The sequence below is a fragment of the Stegostoma tigrinum genome, chromosome 25 (assembly GCF_030684315.1).
Source record: "Stegostoma tigrinum isolate sSteTig4 chromosome 25, sSteTig4.hap1, whole genome shotgun sequence".
NCBI lineage: Eukaryota > Metazoa > Chordata > Chondrichthyes > Orectolobiformes > Stegostomatidae > Stegostoma > Stegostoma tigrinum.
In genome coordinates this window covers 41,476,740-41,495,375 of record NC_081378.1, presented here as the reverse complement: position 1 = coordinate 41,495,375, position 18,636 = coordinate 41,476,740, and the positions used below count along the sequence as shown (strand labels likewise).

Genomic DNA, 18,636 nt, shown 5'->3' with positions numbered 1-18,636 from the left:
GGTAAGATTGATATAGAACTGGCTTAGTCATAGGAGACAAGAGGGCAGGAGTGGAAGGATGCTTTTCAGAATGGAGGATTGTGACTAGTAGTGTTCCACAGGGATCAGTGCTGGGACCATCGCTGTTCGTGGTCTACATAAATGATTTGGAGGAAAACATAGTTGGTCTAATTAGTAAGTTTGCAGACAATACAAAGATTGGTGGAATTGCGAATAGTGAGTGGATTGTCAGAGAGTACAGTAGGATGTAGATCAGTTGGAGGCATGGGCAGAAAAATGGCAGATGAAGTTTAACCCAGACAAATGTGAGGTGTTGAATTTTGGAATGTCAAGTTCAGGTGGAAATTATATAGTGAATGGCAGAACCCTATGGAGTAAGGAACCCTATGCAGAGGGATCTGGGTATGCAGGTCCACAGATCACTGAAGGTGGCAGCACAGTTAGATGGGGTAGTAAAAAATGGCCGATAGCATGCTAGCTTTCATTGAAAGAGGCTTTGAGTATAAGGATGGACAAGTTATGCTGCAGTTTTGTAGAACTTTAGTTAGTCCATACTTGGAATATTCGCACAGTTCTGGTCACCACACTTTGACATAGCTATGAAGATAGATTGGATAGACTGGGCTTGTTTTCTTTGGAACAACAGGAGGTTGAGTGGCAACCTGATAGATGTTTGTAGGATTGTGATAGAGTGGAAAGAATGAGTCTTTTTCCCAGGTTGGAGGGATCAACTACTAGGGGATATAGGTTCAAGGTGCGGGGTGGGGGGTAGAATTTAAAAGAGAAATGCGAGGCAAGTTTTTCCACACAAAGTGTGGTGAGTGCCTGGACCATGCTGTCACAGCAGGTGGTGGAAACAGACACAATAGTAGAATTCAAAAAACACCTGAACAAATACATGATTAGGAAGGGAATAGAGGGATTTGGATCCTATAAGTGAAGACAGTTTCGGTGGAATGGCAAGATGTGTCGGTGCAGGCTTAGAGTGCTGATGGGCCAGTTCCTGTGCTGTATTGTTCCTTGTTTATTCATTACTTCTAGGCAATTTCCTTAAGAAATCTAGGATAATAGATTATCGGGTACTGGGGATTTCTTGGCCTTTAATCCCATCAATTTTCCCAATTCCATTTCCCTACAAATACTGATACCCTTCTATTTTCCTCTCACTCACTAGACCCTATATCCCCTACATTTTTGGACTGTTATTTGTGTCCTCCTTTGTGCAGATAGAGCCAAAGTCTGTATTAAATTGGTCTGACATCTCTGTGTTCCCATTATAATTTGCCCTGTTTCTGACTGTAGGAGACTTTCATTTATCTTCAGTAATCTTTTTCACTTCACATACCTATAGAAGCTTTTAAAATTAGTTTGTATGATCCCTGCAAGCTTACTCTGTTTCTCCCCTCTTCATCTTTGCTGAAATCTAAACTGCTCCCAATCTTCAGGTCTGCTGCTTTTTTTTGTCCAATTTTTATGCCTCTTCCTTGGATATAATACTATCTCTAATCTCCCTCGTTAACCATGGCTGATACCCTTCCCATTTTACTTTTGTGCCAGGCAGGAATGAACAATTGTTGCAGATAGTCCATGCCCTTTTTAAATGTTTGCCATTGCCCCATCCACCATCATCCCTTTAAGAAACATTGCCCACTTTATTATAGCCAGGTCATGTCTCATACCATCATAATTTCCTTTATTTAGCTTTAGACTCTAGTCTTACAACCAACTGTCACCTTTCAGTTTGATGAAGAATTCTGAAGATTACTGAACATTCTGAAGTGTGCAAAGAATTTAACTAACATTCAACTTACACTTATCAGTTGGACCTACAATGTAGCTCAATTATGTTTGCTAGAAGCTACATATAATCTTGTAAAAGCCCCGGCTCTCTGCTGGCAAAAAGAATTTATTCAGGTATATCGACTTTTCAGGAAAAACTAAGGGGTTACGCATTGTGACCAATCAGAGCCATTTTGTTTTATTTTGTTAAATAAAATAAAGAACTGCAGATGCTGGAAATCTGAAACTAAAGCAGAAATTACTGAAGAAACTGAGCAGGTCTGACAGCATCTGGTGGAGAGAAAACAAAGTTAATGCTTTGAGTCCAGTGATTCTTCTTCAGAACTGAACTGTGGACTCAAAGTATTATTTCTGCTTTCTCTGGCTATAGTGCTCCAGCAAAGCTCAGCATAAGCTGGAAGAACAACGCCACTTGGACACCTTGAAATACTAATGTACCTCTGTCCAAAGAAAAGTATCCTGACCTCCTGATAGCCAGTTAACAAATTTCCTTCATAGCTGACCTCCCTATAAAACAGCATGTAAAGACAAATTCATGATTTTACTGATTCAGAAGAATTTGTCAGGCAATATAAACTCTGAATGATGCGGAAGTTTATCAAAGAACCAAACATGCAATTCACAGTATAGTAAAACAATCAATTGATTTTATAATTATTCAAGGAAAAAGAGAAAATAAAAAGCTTTATTTCCCCCCCCCCCCATAGCAACTCTGATTTTTAAATTAAAGCATTCTTACAGTGAAGTATTTAAGTGGGATATCTATCGACTGTAATATTGACCTTAACTCACTGAGTGAAGACAACTGAGTTGCTGAGATGACTTCGTTCCAGGTAAGGAGAGAAATATGATTGCCAACTTCTAAAGTAGTATCTAAAACATGAAAGCCACGAGAGTAACTTCAGTAAATCTATGTATTCCATGTGTGTCTTTATATATTTTTAATACTTCTTGTCTGTGAGAGTGGTGTCTTAGTTGTAATTGAGTTTGGCCCTTTTATGTGCAAAATAATTAATTTCTAGACAACATCTTCCCCTGCTTGATTTCTAAGGAAATGGAAACAGGAGTAAGTCACAAGCCTCAGAGTATCAAATGCTGTACCTCATCTTGTTGTCTTTTAAGATTATAATATAGTTTTGGATTGGGCCATCTTTGCAAAAAAAAATCAGTGTGATCTAAAGATATCAGGATAAATATATCTCATTAAATATTACGCTGTGGTAGCCTTCCTGACAGTTTGCAACAGTCACCCTGTGACTTCAGCTATGAATCTATTTTATTAGATGTTATGAATATCTTTATAAGAAAGAAATCCCTTTGAACAAGGATTCATCGCTACATAGTGTGAATTGCACTTAACCCTATAAAAATAATTTTTAAAGCTTTCAATCATAGGAACATAATTCTTTTTACTTGACAACCCCACATTGTGGCTAGATTCTTATGCAATTCAAAAATGTCAAAGATAATTTGCTGAGGCAGAATTTTAAAAAAAGAGACAAAGAAGGAGATCTTAGGAAGGATGTCAAAAAGCATGAATAAAATGGTTGGTTATAAAAAGGGTCCTTTAGGAGAAGAGAGAGATAGAGAAGGTGAGGAATGTGGTGAGAGAGTCTCAGAGCAGGGAGTCTTGGTAGTTTGAAGGGAGGAATGTACAATGTCAGAGGAATGGAATGTTTATAAAATTGTTTGCAAGGCTGGATAAAGCAATAGAGAAAGAAAAGGTGAAGCTATAAGGTAATTATATATGAAATTTAAATTTGAAGTATTACTGACTTGGTCAAGAAATGTGGAATTCATGCAGATCAATGAGAACAGGAATAATGTGCAAACAGAGCATGTCCAGGGTATAGTATAAACAGCAGAATTTTGGATGAGCCGATACTGGCAAAGCATGAAAGATGGAAGACTGCACAGAAGACCATTTAATAGTGGAGTCTGGAAGTGGCAAAGCTATGTATGAGGGACTCAGTAGCAGCTAGACTTAAGTAGGGCACATTATGGCTGTGAACACTCTTATAAGTCTGAGACAACGACATGGGAGATATATTGCATTCTGTACATCTGAATAATTGCGGAACAAGTCCCTCTGGTTTTCTGTAAAATATCTTAGACCAACTTCATGTGGTGGGTTTTTGTCATCAATGTTTTATAAGATGCCAGCATTTCATGGCACCTCTTTACAGTCCAAAGGTGAAGACAAAACCTAAGTCAATCTGTCTGCATGTCTCTCCTGCTTTTAGCTCTGAGAAAACATTAGATGTACTGGAACTTTTACACTGTTAGAGAGAGGATTTAGAATGTTTTCCTCCTTAATAGATAGTTGACACACAGCTTTTAATTTTCAAAACATCCCTTGATTTAGGCAAAATTTTATTTGAATGATAATGAATGTAACTCCGTAATTCAAAAAGGGATGGATGCAGAAAGCAAGAGACATCAGGCCAACTGGCTTTGCAACTGTCATAAAAAAGATGCTAGAGCCTTTCCTTAAAGACATTATATCAGGGCACACGGAAAAGTTCAAGGTAATCAGGCCGGGCCAACATTGTTCTGTGAAAGGGATATCATGTTTAACCAATTAATTGGAGTTATTTCAAGAAGGAATGTGTGCTGTGAGTAAAGGCTGACTGATGGATGTAGGTATTTGATAAGGTGCCACCTTTAAGATAATTTTTGAAAAACTCATGATTTATGGAATAACATGTTGGTATGGATAGAAGATTGGCTTACCAACAGGAAGCAAAGAGTAGCATATATTGATAACTGGAGTTGTCAAGATATAACGAGTTCTATAGGGATCAGAACTGCACTTGAAATGTTTCCAATTTATACAAGAGATAAATTCAGTGAATGTTTATTGGACAAATACCAAGACTGGGTGGGCCATCCTGTGAAGAAATGTTGGACAGGCTAAGCTTGTATCTGGAGTTTAGAAGTCTAAAATATGATTTGATCCTGAGAGGTCTTGACAATGTAAATATGGAAATAATGTTTCCTCCTGTTAGAGAATTTAAAACTAGGTGATTGTTTAAAATTAAGAGGTCATCATTTAAGACAGAGTAATGAGAATCTTCTCACAGAGAGTTGTGAGTATTTGGAACTCTCATTCTCAAAGGATGGAGGAAGAAGATTCCTTGAAAACTTTAAAGGCAAAGGTAGATAGATTCCAACAAGGCACTGACAAGTTATCAGGCTTAGGCAGAAATGCAGAGTAATCAGGTTGGCCATGAATTAATGCATAGCTGAGCATGCTTGAGGGACTGAGTGAACTACACTTGTTCCTAATGGATTTGTTTATTAGTTCATAAATTTTAATCTGAACAATGAAATACTACATCCTTAGGATGAAAATGCAGTGAGGAAGCAATCACAATTTATACATTGAATCATGAGATGCTTTAGGATTGCAGTTTTCAAGGTGAAATGGATAAACAGAGTTAAATAGAGATATACAGCACAGAAATGGTCCATCCAGACCAACTCGTCCGTGCCGACCAGATATCCTAAATTAATCTCTTCACTTGCCAGCATTTGACCCATATCGCTCTAAACCATTCCTATTCATATACCTATCCAGATGCGTCATAAAGGTTGTAATTGTACCAGCCTCCACCACTTTCTCTGGCAGCTCATTCCATACACCCACATGCTCTGCATGATAAAGTTGCCCCTTAGGTACCTTTTAAATCTTTCCCCTATCACCTTAAAACCTAGACCACCCCAGGGAAAAGACATTGTCTATTTACACTGTCCATGCACCCTTGTGATTTTATACACCTCTATAAGTCATCCCTTGGCCTTTGACACTGCAGGGAACGTAGCCCAGTCTGTTCGGCCTCTCCCTACAGCTCAAACCCTCCAGCTCCACCAACATCCTTGTAGCTGTTTTCTGAACCCTTTTAAGTTTCACTCCATCCTTCCTACAGCAAGGAGACCAGAATTACACACAGTATTTCAAAAGTGGCCTAACCAATGTCCTGTACAGCTGCAACATGAACTTCCAACTCCTATGCTCAATGCATTGACCGATAAAGAAAAGCATACCAAATGCCTTCTTCACTATCCTATCTACCTGTGATTCCACTTTCAAGGAACTATAAACCTACACACTTGACCTCTTTGTTCAGCAACACTCCCAGGACCTTACCATTAAGTGTATAATTCCTGCCCTGATTTGCCTTTCCAAAATGTAGCACCTCACATTTATTTAAATTAAACTCCATTTGCCAATCCTCGGCCCATTTGCCCATCTGATAAGATCCTGCTGTAATCTGAGATAATCTTCTTCGCTGTCCACTACACTTCCAATTTTGGGGTAAACTGCACTCTTACTAACAATACATCCTACCTTCACATACAAATCATTTATATATTTTTTTAGAAAATAATATGTAACTTTATAAACTAATATTTAAAGAAGAGAAAGCTACAAGAAAAGAGTTGAGTAGAATTGGTTTAAATTCAATTGGCAAAATGCCAGCATAGGTAAAATTGGTTAATACTGCAGTTCCGAAACTGGATGATACAGAAGTGACGCAGCCTAGGAAACAGGCACTAAGTGACGTAGTTGGAAGTAGCACCTCTGTTTCTGTTGGCACCAATTTTATGGAGTGTGGTAAAGGGTACAAGACAGGAAGCCCATTCATCCCTGTCAAAAGGCCCAAGGTTAGACATTACAAGATTTTCACCAGGGTGGGCAGGCTTTGGAAGCTGTGCTGCCTGCAAGTGAGAATTTCAGAAACAGCTGTTGAGGTGGGACAGAAGACCAGACAACTTCCTAAAAGGTCAATTGAAGGATTTTTAGGAGTCTAATTATAGCATTGGTGGCAAATTAGTTTATAGGAGGTCAGGAAGGATGTGGGTAGAGACACTCCATGGAAGACTTAAATTTTGGGCAGACATTGATGCTATGGGCCCCCTCTCTGTCCAAATATTTAAGTGCTCAGATCTGCCTCCAATGATCATGGGATCATTTCAACTTGTTAACACAATAGAGACTGAGGTTGGCCTGATATGGGTCCATTCTGCCTGGGATTTGCCAAATAAGATGGTAGACGTGTCTTTGGCACAAATTAGATCCTTTAAAATTTACTGTTCCTGGCATCTGAGTGTGGAGGGCTTAGTGTCAATTCCCAAATTCCAAATTCACCTGGAAAATTAAGCCCCTGTGGTTCCATAGCTTTATTTTCTATACTAGGCACAAATTGGTGCCAAAGGCTGAGGCAGAATCTCAGCCTGCCAGCTCAAAACCTCAATTTTATTCAATTTACTCGGACATTGTAGTTAATCAATGCAAGGTGGAATTGTCAAAGACACCCCATCCCCAGATGCCTGGCATTGCCAAGGCAAAAGCGACAGGGCATCTGGTGAATCAACTCTTTTGCCTTGACTCTTTCGCAGAAACGTCTGAAGAAATGAAGTAGAATTGAGATTTAGTCCTCTTTTTGAGGGCTGAGGTTGAAAAAATTTACCTGTTAGAATGTGAGGAGAGAGAAAAATTTGATATCAGTTCTCCTTTTGATGCTACCTGAGGGTTGGGATGCTATAGCAATGAAATCTGAGACCTTTGAATGATGGGTCAGATGTAACCAGCTAACAGTATCTCTCTGTCTTTGTATTTTATCCTGTACTCATTCCAAAAGGTTGGGCCATGGACTTCTAATTGAATATTTATGTGCAAAGTACTACAATGGTTTGCCGTTGCCATCTAGAGGATGCCTGATCATGAAATTCTTCCATTCTTACTGCCTGCCACAGGGTGTGTTGGAAGGATTTATGGACTGATTATTGGACGCATTATAAATGAATCTTCTACAGCCAACAACTCCTGAGATGGAACTCAATCAAAACCTCTCTCCTAACAGCAAAGTAATGAGAAATACTCCTATCCTTGCAAAACATTATTTTAATCTAACTAGAAATAAGTAGGAGAGAGACCTGTATGCTTAAAAACCTGCAAAGTCAGATGATAAACATGATGAGCTATAAATTATTTGAATTGGAGATCACCCAGAAAGACAGTGTGCCTAGAAGTTGTGACTGGATTTATTGGACTGTGAAACAGTTATCTCAGCGCAGGGAGTTTTACATTCTGATTTTTCTACAAATCTAAACTGAAGATATATCCACCAACATTTATGAATTCCTAATTGATACAAATCCAGAAATATGCTGGAGGTGAACAGAATGGAAAAAGCTGGTTGTTAATTTAACAAGACTAAAAACAGTAGTAAAACAAATTTTGATAAGTTGTCAGCAATCCACATTTCAGTTTGCCACACTCTTCCCTTTGAGGTGTAGCCAAACTGCAGACCTGAGCCACACATGTCAAGCTTACACTTTAATGGAGTACTGAGGAATTCTTCTTTGTCAGAGCTGTCAGAGTAAAGGTTAGTATGGGCCAGACTGTGGCATTGCCTCAGGTCTGTCGTAGGAAATTTGGCCACTTCAAAACCAAGTCCTAGACCTCATTTACATCTTCAGGGTGAACTGACAGCAGTAGTGACAGCAGGACTGGTAGTTTGGACCATTAAGACAGGAAACATTGAACAAAGGAGGAATAGGCCATTCAGCCCTTTGAGCCTGCTCTGCCATTCAATATAATCATGGTTGATCAACCAAATCAGTTCCCTTTTGCGCTTTCTCATTATATTCCTTAATACCTTTAGCTATAAGAATGATATCTAACTCTTTCTTGAAAATATTCAGTGTTTTGGCCTCATCCACTTTATGTGGCAGAGAATGCTACAGGCTCACCACTCTTCAGGGAGGTTTTCTCCTCATCTCAGTCTTAAGTAGCCTTTAAACCGTGACCTCTGGTTCTGATCTTCAAGAACATTCTTCCTATGTTTATCCGGTACTGTCCTGTTAGAATTATATGTTAGAAAATCAAATTTTGATTGCCTGCAGTTGTAAAAATGGCATTTATTCCATTCATTGGGAATGTGTTACAGAGAAATCATGCAATGTTAATCAGGTCCTTCAATAATACATTTAAGATCTAATCTCTGTTTTCGGCATCTGTCTGACTTGGTCCTCACACAGACAACGAAGGACCAAGCCCTATATAAATTGTGAACACACTGTACCACTGCTGTATTTTTATGTCCTATACTTATTGAGCATCCGGAAACAAACATATCAATATTTATCTTATTGTCTTTTTAAAGATGACATTGCAATAAAGTTCTGTCTACTTGCTCAAGCAGATATGGCACTATTGGAAGACTGGTGAGTTCTGCAAAACATTCCATCCACAAATAACCTACTTCCTGTGGAATAATCTGTTTATTAATTCAGTTGTTATTATGTACAATTTGGATGTGCTATTTGCCTACTTAACGCAATTGACTGAATTTCAAAAGTAATGAATTGGTTCTATGTCAAACAGGATAAAATCTATGTTGCAGACGAAATGCAAAAGTTGTGCATATTTCAGACTGAATCGGCTGCATATTTGGCATTTGAAACAATTGCTGACTTAATCATTTTCCTGTTTTATTTTGACCTTTGTATTCCATTCCAGGTTAATCAAGTATCATTTAGGAAATTTCAGTTTTTTGCACTGCTAGGTCAGACGGTCTGCAGGATTGCTATATATGGAAGGCAGTCTGCCGAGAATGCTTCCTGGGAATGTGAAGACAACTGAACATTGTGCTTTTTCTTTCTTGATGTTTGAATATTGAGAGTAACATCAGTAAAACCTCCTTCAGAACTCTAATACACAAGTTGCAGTTCATAAGTGGTGACTTGTATTGCATATGGGCAGATGATACTTCCACATCTTACAATATATGCAGGGAATGTCTGGATATGGTAGATATTCAGTGTCATCTTTGTAGGAGCCCTGCATATTTTCCATTAGAGTTCTGGTGGAGAATCCCTTCAACAGCAGTAGAACCCCTGCTTTTTACTGAGTTTTAGTTCTATAGCTGTATTTTCAGTGAATTTTCTCCAACAAGTGTTACAATCATAAAATGGCTCCTACATGATAACAGTTATTTCTTTATGCAACAAACTCTTCATCATACATTTTGCAATCTTGTCAAGAGTTTCAGGCTGATATATCCAAACACATTGCATGAGTTCCTGCCATGTGCAGCTGAATGTAAAACACCTGCTATGACAAAAATAAACCAAATGTATGAGATATAAACAGGACTCTTTCAGTTACTACCTAATATGGTACAATTATATTTAGAACATTCCAAACCTATTCTGAAGTAACAAGAGGAGGAGAAGTGGGAGATTGGGCTTCAAAAGCACTTTGTGTATTCTTAATTATTACGATGGGAAGCCATATACCTGCTCAAACACTTGAGATGGGGAATTGAGAATCTCTCGGTTTCTTGCAATAATTAAATCACCAGATTTGAAAGACGAAAACGGGTTGAATACTCCTCCACATTACATCTATATTTGCAAATTAATTTCAGCATTGTCATGAAGCAATGGTTTAGAAAGGCTGATGAAAGATGGCATAAATCATAAAAGCTCTGCTCTCGACGACTGTTCACTGATAATATGGTCTTTTGATTTATATGATGGCTAAATACCAAATTATATCTTGTTAAATAACCCACCCATATCACTTGAGGCATATGATTGAGCAATGGCCACCATGGTCCTTGAAGACTCCTGGTATTCATCAAGCTACACCACAGCTTTAGTTACTGACCTCAGGAAAGGAGGGAGAACCAAAGGCATAAGTAATAAATTGTGATTGAATTACTCACAAAAAAAAACTGTCTCCAGTGAAAGTTCGTGCTATTCCTACATTGACCCTAGATACAAATAGGATAATAATGGAATATTGTGTCTACTCTCCCTATCTGAATGGAGAGTTGTGCTGGAAGATGTGGTTTCAGTAAGATATCTATGAACAAAAATTGGCAAATCAGGTAGGATCCAGTCTGGGATTTTGATCAAAGTCAGGAAAATTTACCAATTATTGTACTAAAACACTCAATCTCCCCCGACAGAAAATATGTGTTTCTTTTCCAAAGAAATGTGAGCATCTAACTTTAGTATTAATTATGTATTATGAAAATTTTGTTGGCTTGGAAATTTATTGCAATGGATAATATTCTTTCATATTGGTGGACAGTATAACATACCTCCAATCTGGAGGCCTGAGATTCATTGTGAGAGTGCCTCGATGGTGGGACTGGAAAAGCGTTGGACTTCTAATCATAGGCAGAACACGTGGCTACATGCAATTTTGCTGTGTCTAGCCAATGTGATATTTGCAGATAAGGTGTATTTTTTTCTTTATTTGTTCACAGGATGAGGGGGTTATGGGCTAGGCAGCACTTATTGCCCATCCCGAGTTGCCCAGAGGGCAGTTCAGAGTCAACCACATTGCTGTGGGTCTGGAGTCACGAAGAGGCCAGACCAGGTAAGGATGGCAGTTTCCTTTCCTAAAAGGACATTAGTGAGCCAGATGGATTTTTCTGACAATTGGCAATGCATTCATGGTCATCATTAGATTCTTAATTCCAGATATTTATTGAATTCAAATTCTGCCATGGCGGGATTTGAAGTCAGGTCCCCAGAACAATATCTTGGTCTCTGGATTAACATTCCAGCAATAATACCACTAGGCCATTGTCTCCCCTGTATATCACATTAACTGGCAGAAAGTCAATTACCTTTGTTGTTCTTCTGTGGGTTTGAGTGTCTAGGTGCCATCTTAAAGGGCAACTGAAGAGGTATTCATTTCCTGCAATCCAGCAACATTAATTTGGCTGTGTGTAGATGCTGATCGAACCTCCTGATCACCTCTCCCACACCCCTACCTTCTGAATAACATCAACTGTTCTCAACCGGCACCCTAGATAGGTAGCTTAGAGCCTGAGTGGGCCCCATGGTTTAGTGATGTAGTTTACTTCGCCATTAGAAAATGGAGGTCTTGTTTCCATGTAACGGCATGGAAGAGGCCTCCTCTGGCCTGAGAGCATATGCCCAAAGTGCACCCTGTTTTTGCACTGGCACCCAGGTCTTCACCAATCCCATTGTGGCCATCTCCACGTTCAACCTGTGCTCTTAAGGCCTCTTTGGATCATCATTGGTATATCCGTGAAGAGTCCCACATTGACTCAGTGCATTTAGAACCCTGGTGTAAGGATTTGATTCTGGGATAAGTGGGCAAGTTCACCTTGAATTTTCTAAAACTTTTTGGAGTCTTTCAATCACACAGATGATCAACGAAAATATAGGCTCACTACCAGCAACAGACACAGAAACAGTCTGTGCTAGGAGTACCAAGCAGTGCTAATGGGAGGATAGGCAGCGAAAAATACTGCCAGGCTGGAGGGAGCAATGCTGGTGAAGTTTATGAGGTTGGGTGGAATAACGCTGCTGGGGAGATGCAAGTGAAAACGATGAATGATAATAGTTAATTGGAATAAATAACTGACACCCAAATGGCTGATGTTTAAGAAATAAAAATGAAAGTGCCAATAACCTTATAAGTAAATATTTTACTGTACATTCTTGGTTACAAGACAGGATATTATTTTTGACATACCTTATTGAAGTTTATAATTCAGTGCTTTTAGTTACTGTCACAAAGTTCAAGACGACTAATAACTGGATGTGAATCTCAGGAGACAATTGTCAACATTAAGACAATTTATTAAAATATTTTATAATGCAAACATATGGCATGCTAAACACTGCAGAGCTGAAAGTAAAGCACTCAGCAAACACATTCGTTCTCTATTTTCAAAGAAGTGGAAATTGCCCATCTGGATTACCTGTTGGAACACAAATTAATATCCAAAAATCAATAAATATTCTCAGGTCTGAAAGAAACTAAAATTACACTTGATGTTGAATTCATAATATTTAAATGGATTTCAAACCTGGTAACATTCACTGGGTATTGGCAGCATCAAACATCTTCTTTCTGCCCTCCATGCCTGACTTGGCTTCCACATTCTTGCGCCAGTCACTCACCTCGACATTACGCTCCTGTTAGGAATTTGAAAATGGAAGAGATGCAGAATAAAGACAGCTATTTACAATCGGGGAAGAGGAAAGGTTTAACCTGAATAAAAAAACCTTACAGGCAGAAAATCATCATATATAATGCTCTGTTATTGCCTTACAGTCAGGTTGTCAGTATGCCCTTAAGAGACATGCTCATGAGCACACAAAATAACAGCTTTATCTTGCAAAGAGTGGACATGTTTGGGATTAGTATGGAAGTACAGGTCTTGCGCCCTCCTCATCAGCTGTCCTTGTTGCTGATGGGTCCACATTCTTCTGTAGATTGTAACTGTCCTGCAACCTTTTTGAAAAATGAAAAGGTAATCACATTGTTCTCTTCAAATTTATAAAGGAGTCTAGTATACTTAAAGGCTTCAAAGTGAGGTTCTAGAATAGCAACATTTGGATTGTGTTCCATTGGCAGGGGTTTTCCCCAAAAAGCTTTCACCCATCTAAGTGCTTTTCAATCCTGTAAATCCATTTCTGATTTTTGGAGAGGAAAGGTTCTCTCTCAATTGGATGTAGATATTGTGATGTAGAAGAATCCAACAAACATTGCAATGGACTATTATGTACCAACATAACATAGGTTGGGCACATACACATCAAGGCTAATATTAAGCTGTTATATTGTTGCACATTTCCAATAGAATTTCATGTTTCTTACTGATCTGAGGTAAGATGGAGGATAAGTCCTTTATAGTCTCAGGTCATATGATTTGATACATTGAGGATGCCATAATCATGTCTCTTAAAAGATATACTGATGTACACACCATGAAACATAACATATGATGCTGTTGAATGATGTTGATGACCTGATGTACTCGTCACTTGGTGTTCAGTTTCATTAAAAACAAATTGAATATCAAAGCAACCAAGCCTGAATAGGGATATGAAACTTTTGATAAAGCACTGTAGGAATTAAAAGACAAACCAACAATTAACAAATCTAGTCTATTTCTTTGTTGTGTTAGAAATTCACCAAAAAAATTCCAGAGATGTTAAGAACTGCAGATGCTGGAGTCAGAGAGATAACAGTGTAGAGCTGAAGGAACACAGCAGGCCAGGCAGAATCAGAGGAGCAGGAAAGTTAACGTTTCGGGTCAGGACTCTTCTCTTCCGAAAATCTCCATAGCTCCACACTGTGGCAAAAAAACCCGTCCATGTTTACTGTCTGCCCTATTCAGAGATGACAAAAACTGCAATTGGAGATAATCCTACAACTCAGCATTCTTCTGTTTATGTCTGTCTCCTTTGGAGAGGCCATAACAGTACCTTGCAAATATAATCATGATATTATTTAACAATGCTTTCATATTGCTACAAGGAAATTGTGTCAGATGATTATCTAAGAATAAGGAATGTTTTTAAACATCTCTATTTACATTACAAACATGAATAAAACAGTTGAAGCAGATCTCAAATATAATTAAATCCTAAGAAATAGCCAAATTAGAAAGAGAGAAAAAGAATGAGAATGTTATTATTACCTTCTCTGCATCATCCTTTTTGACTGACTTCAGATTGGCTCGCAGATCCATTGATACTTTGTGCTTGGAACCCAATAAGGCACGCAACATAGCATCAGCAGATACACGGACCCTACGCAAAGTGGGTCGCTTAAATTTCCCTCTAAGGTCAAGAATTTTCAAGGATAGATCATGAATCTGTGGGCACAAAAACATGTGTTAAATATTAAAGCTGATATTTCCATAACATAATTGCTGAAGGATGCAGAGATTGACATATGTCAATTTTATCAATTACCTCATAGTTGTTCTTCCCAGCTTTAAACTCAAAATCATACCTTTCTTCATCAACAATCTCAATTTTTTGGTGAAGCTCTTTGCACAAATTCTGCAACAAGAACAATTTAGTCCTGGTCAGTATTTCTACACACATCAGCTAATTCCACTCTGTTATCATATCCTGAAACCTTTAATATTTATGTTTGTTAACAAATTGTCCAATTCCCTTTTAAAGTATTTACTAATAATGTATAACTCAGAAAATGTGTCTTCTGCTACAAACCAATGTTAAACCACAGATTTCAACTTTCTAACCATTCTTGCTGTGAAGGGACATTTGTCCCTTCTATGGTAATCTTAAAATTGTGTCTTCTTATCACTGTCTTATCAACCTGTAGAAGTAATCCATCACTATTTGTTTTGTCACAATCCTTCATTATCAGCTTGATCCAATCTCTAGGCCACCCATGAATTGTCTCAGTCTCCTTCCATAACTATTTAGTTCCACACCCTTCCCAAAAGTAAATAAGTATTCTAATAAATGTCATAATTCATGGACTCACCTCTGTCAAACTATCATAGAATGAATTTTATTTTATTCCACACAAAGGAATTGAAATTAAAATGACCTGCCCATTTTCCAATCCAAAGCCATTCTACAGTAGCCAAATTGAGCAGTTAAGTTGTTCAACCAACTTGGAAAAAAACTCATCAACGTTTGTAAATTAAGGCCCTTTGACATCTTTAGAAAGCTAAAGTAATTTTGATTGTCCCAGCAAAGAGTTCAACATGGATTGTCCACTCAGTAAAACATAGTAATATTCAAATCAGTTATGCTTACAACTTCAAACATAGGAACAAAAACAAAGTTGCTGGAAAAGCTCGACAGGTCTGACAGCATCTGTGAAGAAAAAAAACAGAGCTAACGTTTTGGGTCCAGTGACCCTTCCTCAGAACCCAACACATTGACTCTATTTCTTCTTTCACAGATGCTGCCAGACCTCCAAGCTTTTCCAGCAACTTTGTTTTTGTTCCTGATTTACAGCATCCACAGTTCTTTCCGTTTTTATTAAGTTTACAATCTCTCTTTGTTCAGTGTGGAGGTACAAAATCCCACAAAGAAAGCTTTGGCTGCTTCTGCCCAGACACTCCCTCATCTCTTTGATCTATGAATCTTACAAAATCTACCCACCTACTGATTTGGCAACTGTTGTACCACTTAATATTTAAAATCCCAAAGACACACAGCTATGTCTGGGCTCCCTATCTGACTGAACGGCTTATCAGTAGCATATTAATAAATCCCAGATGCTAAAATGACCTGGGCGTCCTATTGCTACTCCCAGTTGGACAAATTGAGTGCTCCACTGCTTTCTGCTTGGGAGTCAAAACTCCTCCAATTGTGTCAAAGCTGAGATAATTGCACTTCTGGCCAAGCAGCATCTTAGGAGCACAAAAGCTGACGTTTCGGGCCTAGACCCTTCATCAGAGAGGGGGATGGAGAGAGGGAACTGGAATAAATAGGGAGAGAGGGGGAGGCAGACCGAAGATGGAGAGTCAATGGGAGAGAGATTCCCTGAGGTTGGTCCGGAGGGAGGAGGGTAACTTCTTCAGGTTAGGCATCCCTGGAAGAGGCTTCGCAGTGACGTTAAAATAGTATCAGTGATAATGGGAACTGTTTATTATCTTGGAATTCTCCAGCATCTGCAGTTCCCATTATCACTGATAATTGCACTTCTGATGGTCCAGGCAAAACACAGAGTATACCAACATTAAGCCAAATCAAATAATGCTGCAAATAAGTTTCTGCTTTAAATGAAAATACAATCCAAATTAGCCTTACTTGCAAGTCAGTAAGTGAAAGGCCACTGAGGTTGAGTGGAGGTACACGCTCTGCAAGGAATTTTTCCTTCTCTATATTTCGTTCAGCTATTTCTCGTTCTAGGTCTTCCTTGGCTTTGCCCAGCATTAGAATCTGCACAAACGTTATTATTATTCATTCAAAATGTTATAATAACATAACAATCAAACTTTTAAAAATATTGTCCAAATAATAGACTGGGAAACACAAATTTATCTCACCTTGAGATGGAGCTTGCGTGATGCTGAGATCTTACAACTTCTCTGTTATTGACAACAAAGCAAGTAAGAACTGGTTATTTATCAATAAGTGGTGCTAAGTCTTTAGTTTTTAAAGATATGTGATGATACATTTTCAACGATGAGCTATACTTGAAGGAAATACAATTAAAAACACAAACTACCAAACTGTAGAATCAATCTTTCAAGCACACACTCCTTCCTTACCAAACTATTACATTCTCCAAACTTCCACCTGCCCAAATCCTTAACCTTCCCAGTTAGGGCTCCAGATTGGTTTTTCTATGATTACTTGGGATGTGGGCATCTCTTGCAAATCCAGCTAATTCCACTTCTGTTATCTTTTTCTGTTATTCTTCTGTTATTCTTTTTCTTTCCTAATTGTGTTCGAGAAGACAGTGGTGAACAATCAACATTTCTCATCTGTCTGGAAACCAAGCCTGTCATCAAGCTAATATATGATCAGAGAACCTGTGAGTGCATCACACGCCTGAAATGGAGTGAAGGCCCTACAGAATGTCAGGGAACACCTTTGCATTTTAATATGTTCTCAAAATTTTGTTCTCTGAAAGCCAATTTGCTTCAGAGAAAAGCAAACAGGCATTGTGTAAGCCAAAGTCATTCTAAATGAAGAAAAATGTCAAAAATATGTAGTTACTTTATAACTCAAAACTTAGTCTGTTCTGACAACTCCACGTGGGATGAAGCCTGGTAACAAATTTCATTCAGTGTATTTTGGTCCTGTACTACTGGACAGTAGGAAAATAATGCCACAGTTCCAACAGGACTGACCAGAGCAGGATTGTTTCTCTGACCTCTCTAATGTGGCAAGTGGAATAATGTTCAGTTTATGCCATTCTAATGTCCTAAGTATAACTTTTCTGAATTCATAGGAAATGTACAGGGTCCTACATAACAGATACATGTATAAATTTATTTCTTTCAACACTGCAGAATAAAAATTGGAGCAAAACAAAATATGATTGGAACTAACATGATTAACTTAGCGAGGGAATGCATGTGGGAACTGACTGCATACTTTAGCATTTTGCGTCGTTTGTGCTCTTGGAGTTGGAACAACTCTAGGAGGAGGTGCAGGTTTCGGTGGTTCAGGCTCGGGCTCAGGCTCAGGCTCAGGCTCAGGCTCAATTACTTCTTCAGTGTCTTCAGTTTCCTCAATAACTTCTTCTTCATACTGTTAAAATATTATAGAATTATTTATAGAGTCATAGATTCATACAGCATGGAAACAGATCCTTTAGTCTAACTGTCCTCGCTGACCATATGCCCAAGCTAAACTAGTCTCACGTGCCTGCGTATGGCCCCTATCCCTCCAAACCTTCCCTATTCATTCATTTATCCAAATTAAACTTTGTAACTGTATCTGCATTCACCATTTTCTCTGGCAGTTCATTCCACACACGAACCACACTCTGTGTAAAAAAGGTTGTCTCTCATGTTCTTTTTTAAATTTTATCACCTTAAAAATATGTCACTAGTTTTGAACTCTCCCACCTTAGGGAAAAGACTCTTCCTATTCACCTCATCCATGCCCCACTTTGCTTTTATAAATCTCTAATGAGGTCATCCCTCAACTGCCTATGCTCCAGTGAAAGAAGTTCCAGCCTGTCCAGCCTATACTTATGACTCAAACCCTCCGTTTCCAGCAACATCTTAGTAAATCTTTTCTGAACTCTCTCCAGTTTAACAATGTCGTTCCTGTAACAGGGTGACCAGAACTGCACAGAATAGTTCAGAAGAAGCCTCACCAAGGACTTGTACAGTCTCAACATGACATCCCAACTCCTATACTCAAAGTTCTGAGAAACAAAGGCAAGCATGCTAAATATGTACAAAAACAGAAGTTGCTGATAAAACTCAAAAGAATTCTGAGGAAGAGTCACCGGACCCAAAACATTAACTCTGATTTTTTCCTCACAGATGCTGCCAAAACTGCTGAGCTTTTCCAGAGTTAATGTTTTGGGTCCAG

The 18,636-nt window shown here is 38.5% G+C and overlaps 1 protein-coding gene across 1 annotated transcript; it reads right to left on the bottom strand.

The window, feature by feature from the left end:
• Positions 1 to 12,264: 12,264 nt before the first annotated feature.
• Positions 12,265 to 17,869, bottom strand: LOC125463364 (troponin I, slow skeletal muscle-like). Its single transcript, XM_048554576.2, has 7 exons — positions 17,686 to 17,869; positions 16,629 to 16,670; positions 16,390 to 16,521; positions 14,566 to 14,655; positions 14,289 to 14,465; positions 12,669 to 12,777; positions 12,265 to 12,560 (listed from the first exon to the last, which is right to left on the bottom strand). Exons 3-6 carry the CDS (start codon positions 16,513 to 16,515, stop codon positions 12,679 to 12,681), a joined length of 492 nt encoding a protein of 163 aa, XP_048410533.2. The 5' UTR covers positions 16,516 to 16,521; positions 16,629 to 16,670; positions 17,686 to 17,869; the 3' UTR covers positions 12,265 to 12,560; positions 12,669 to 12,678.
• Between the last annotated feature and the right edge of the window lie 767 nt (positions 17,870 to 18,636).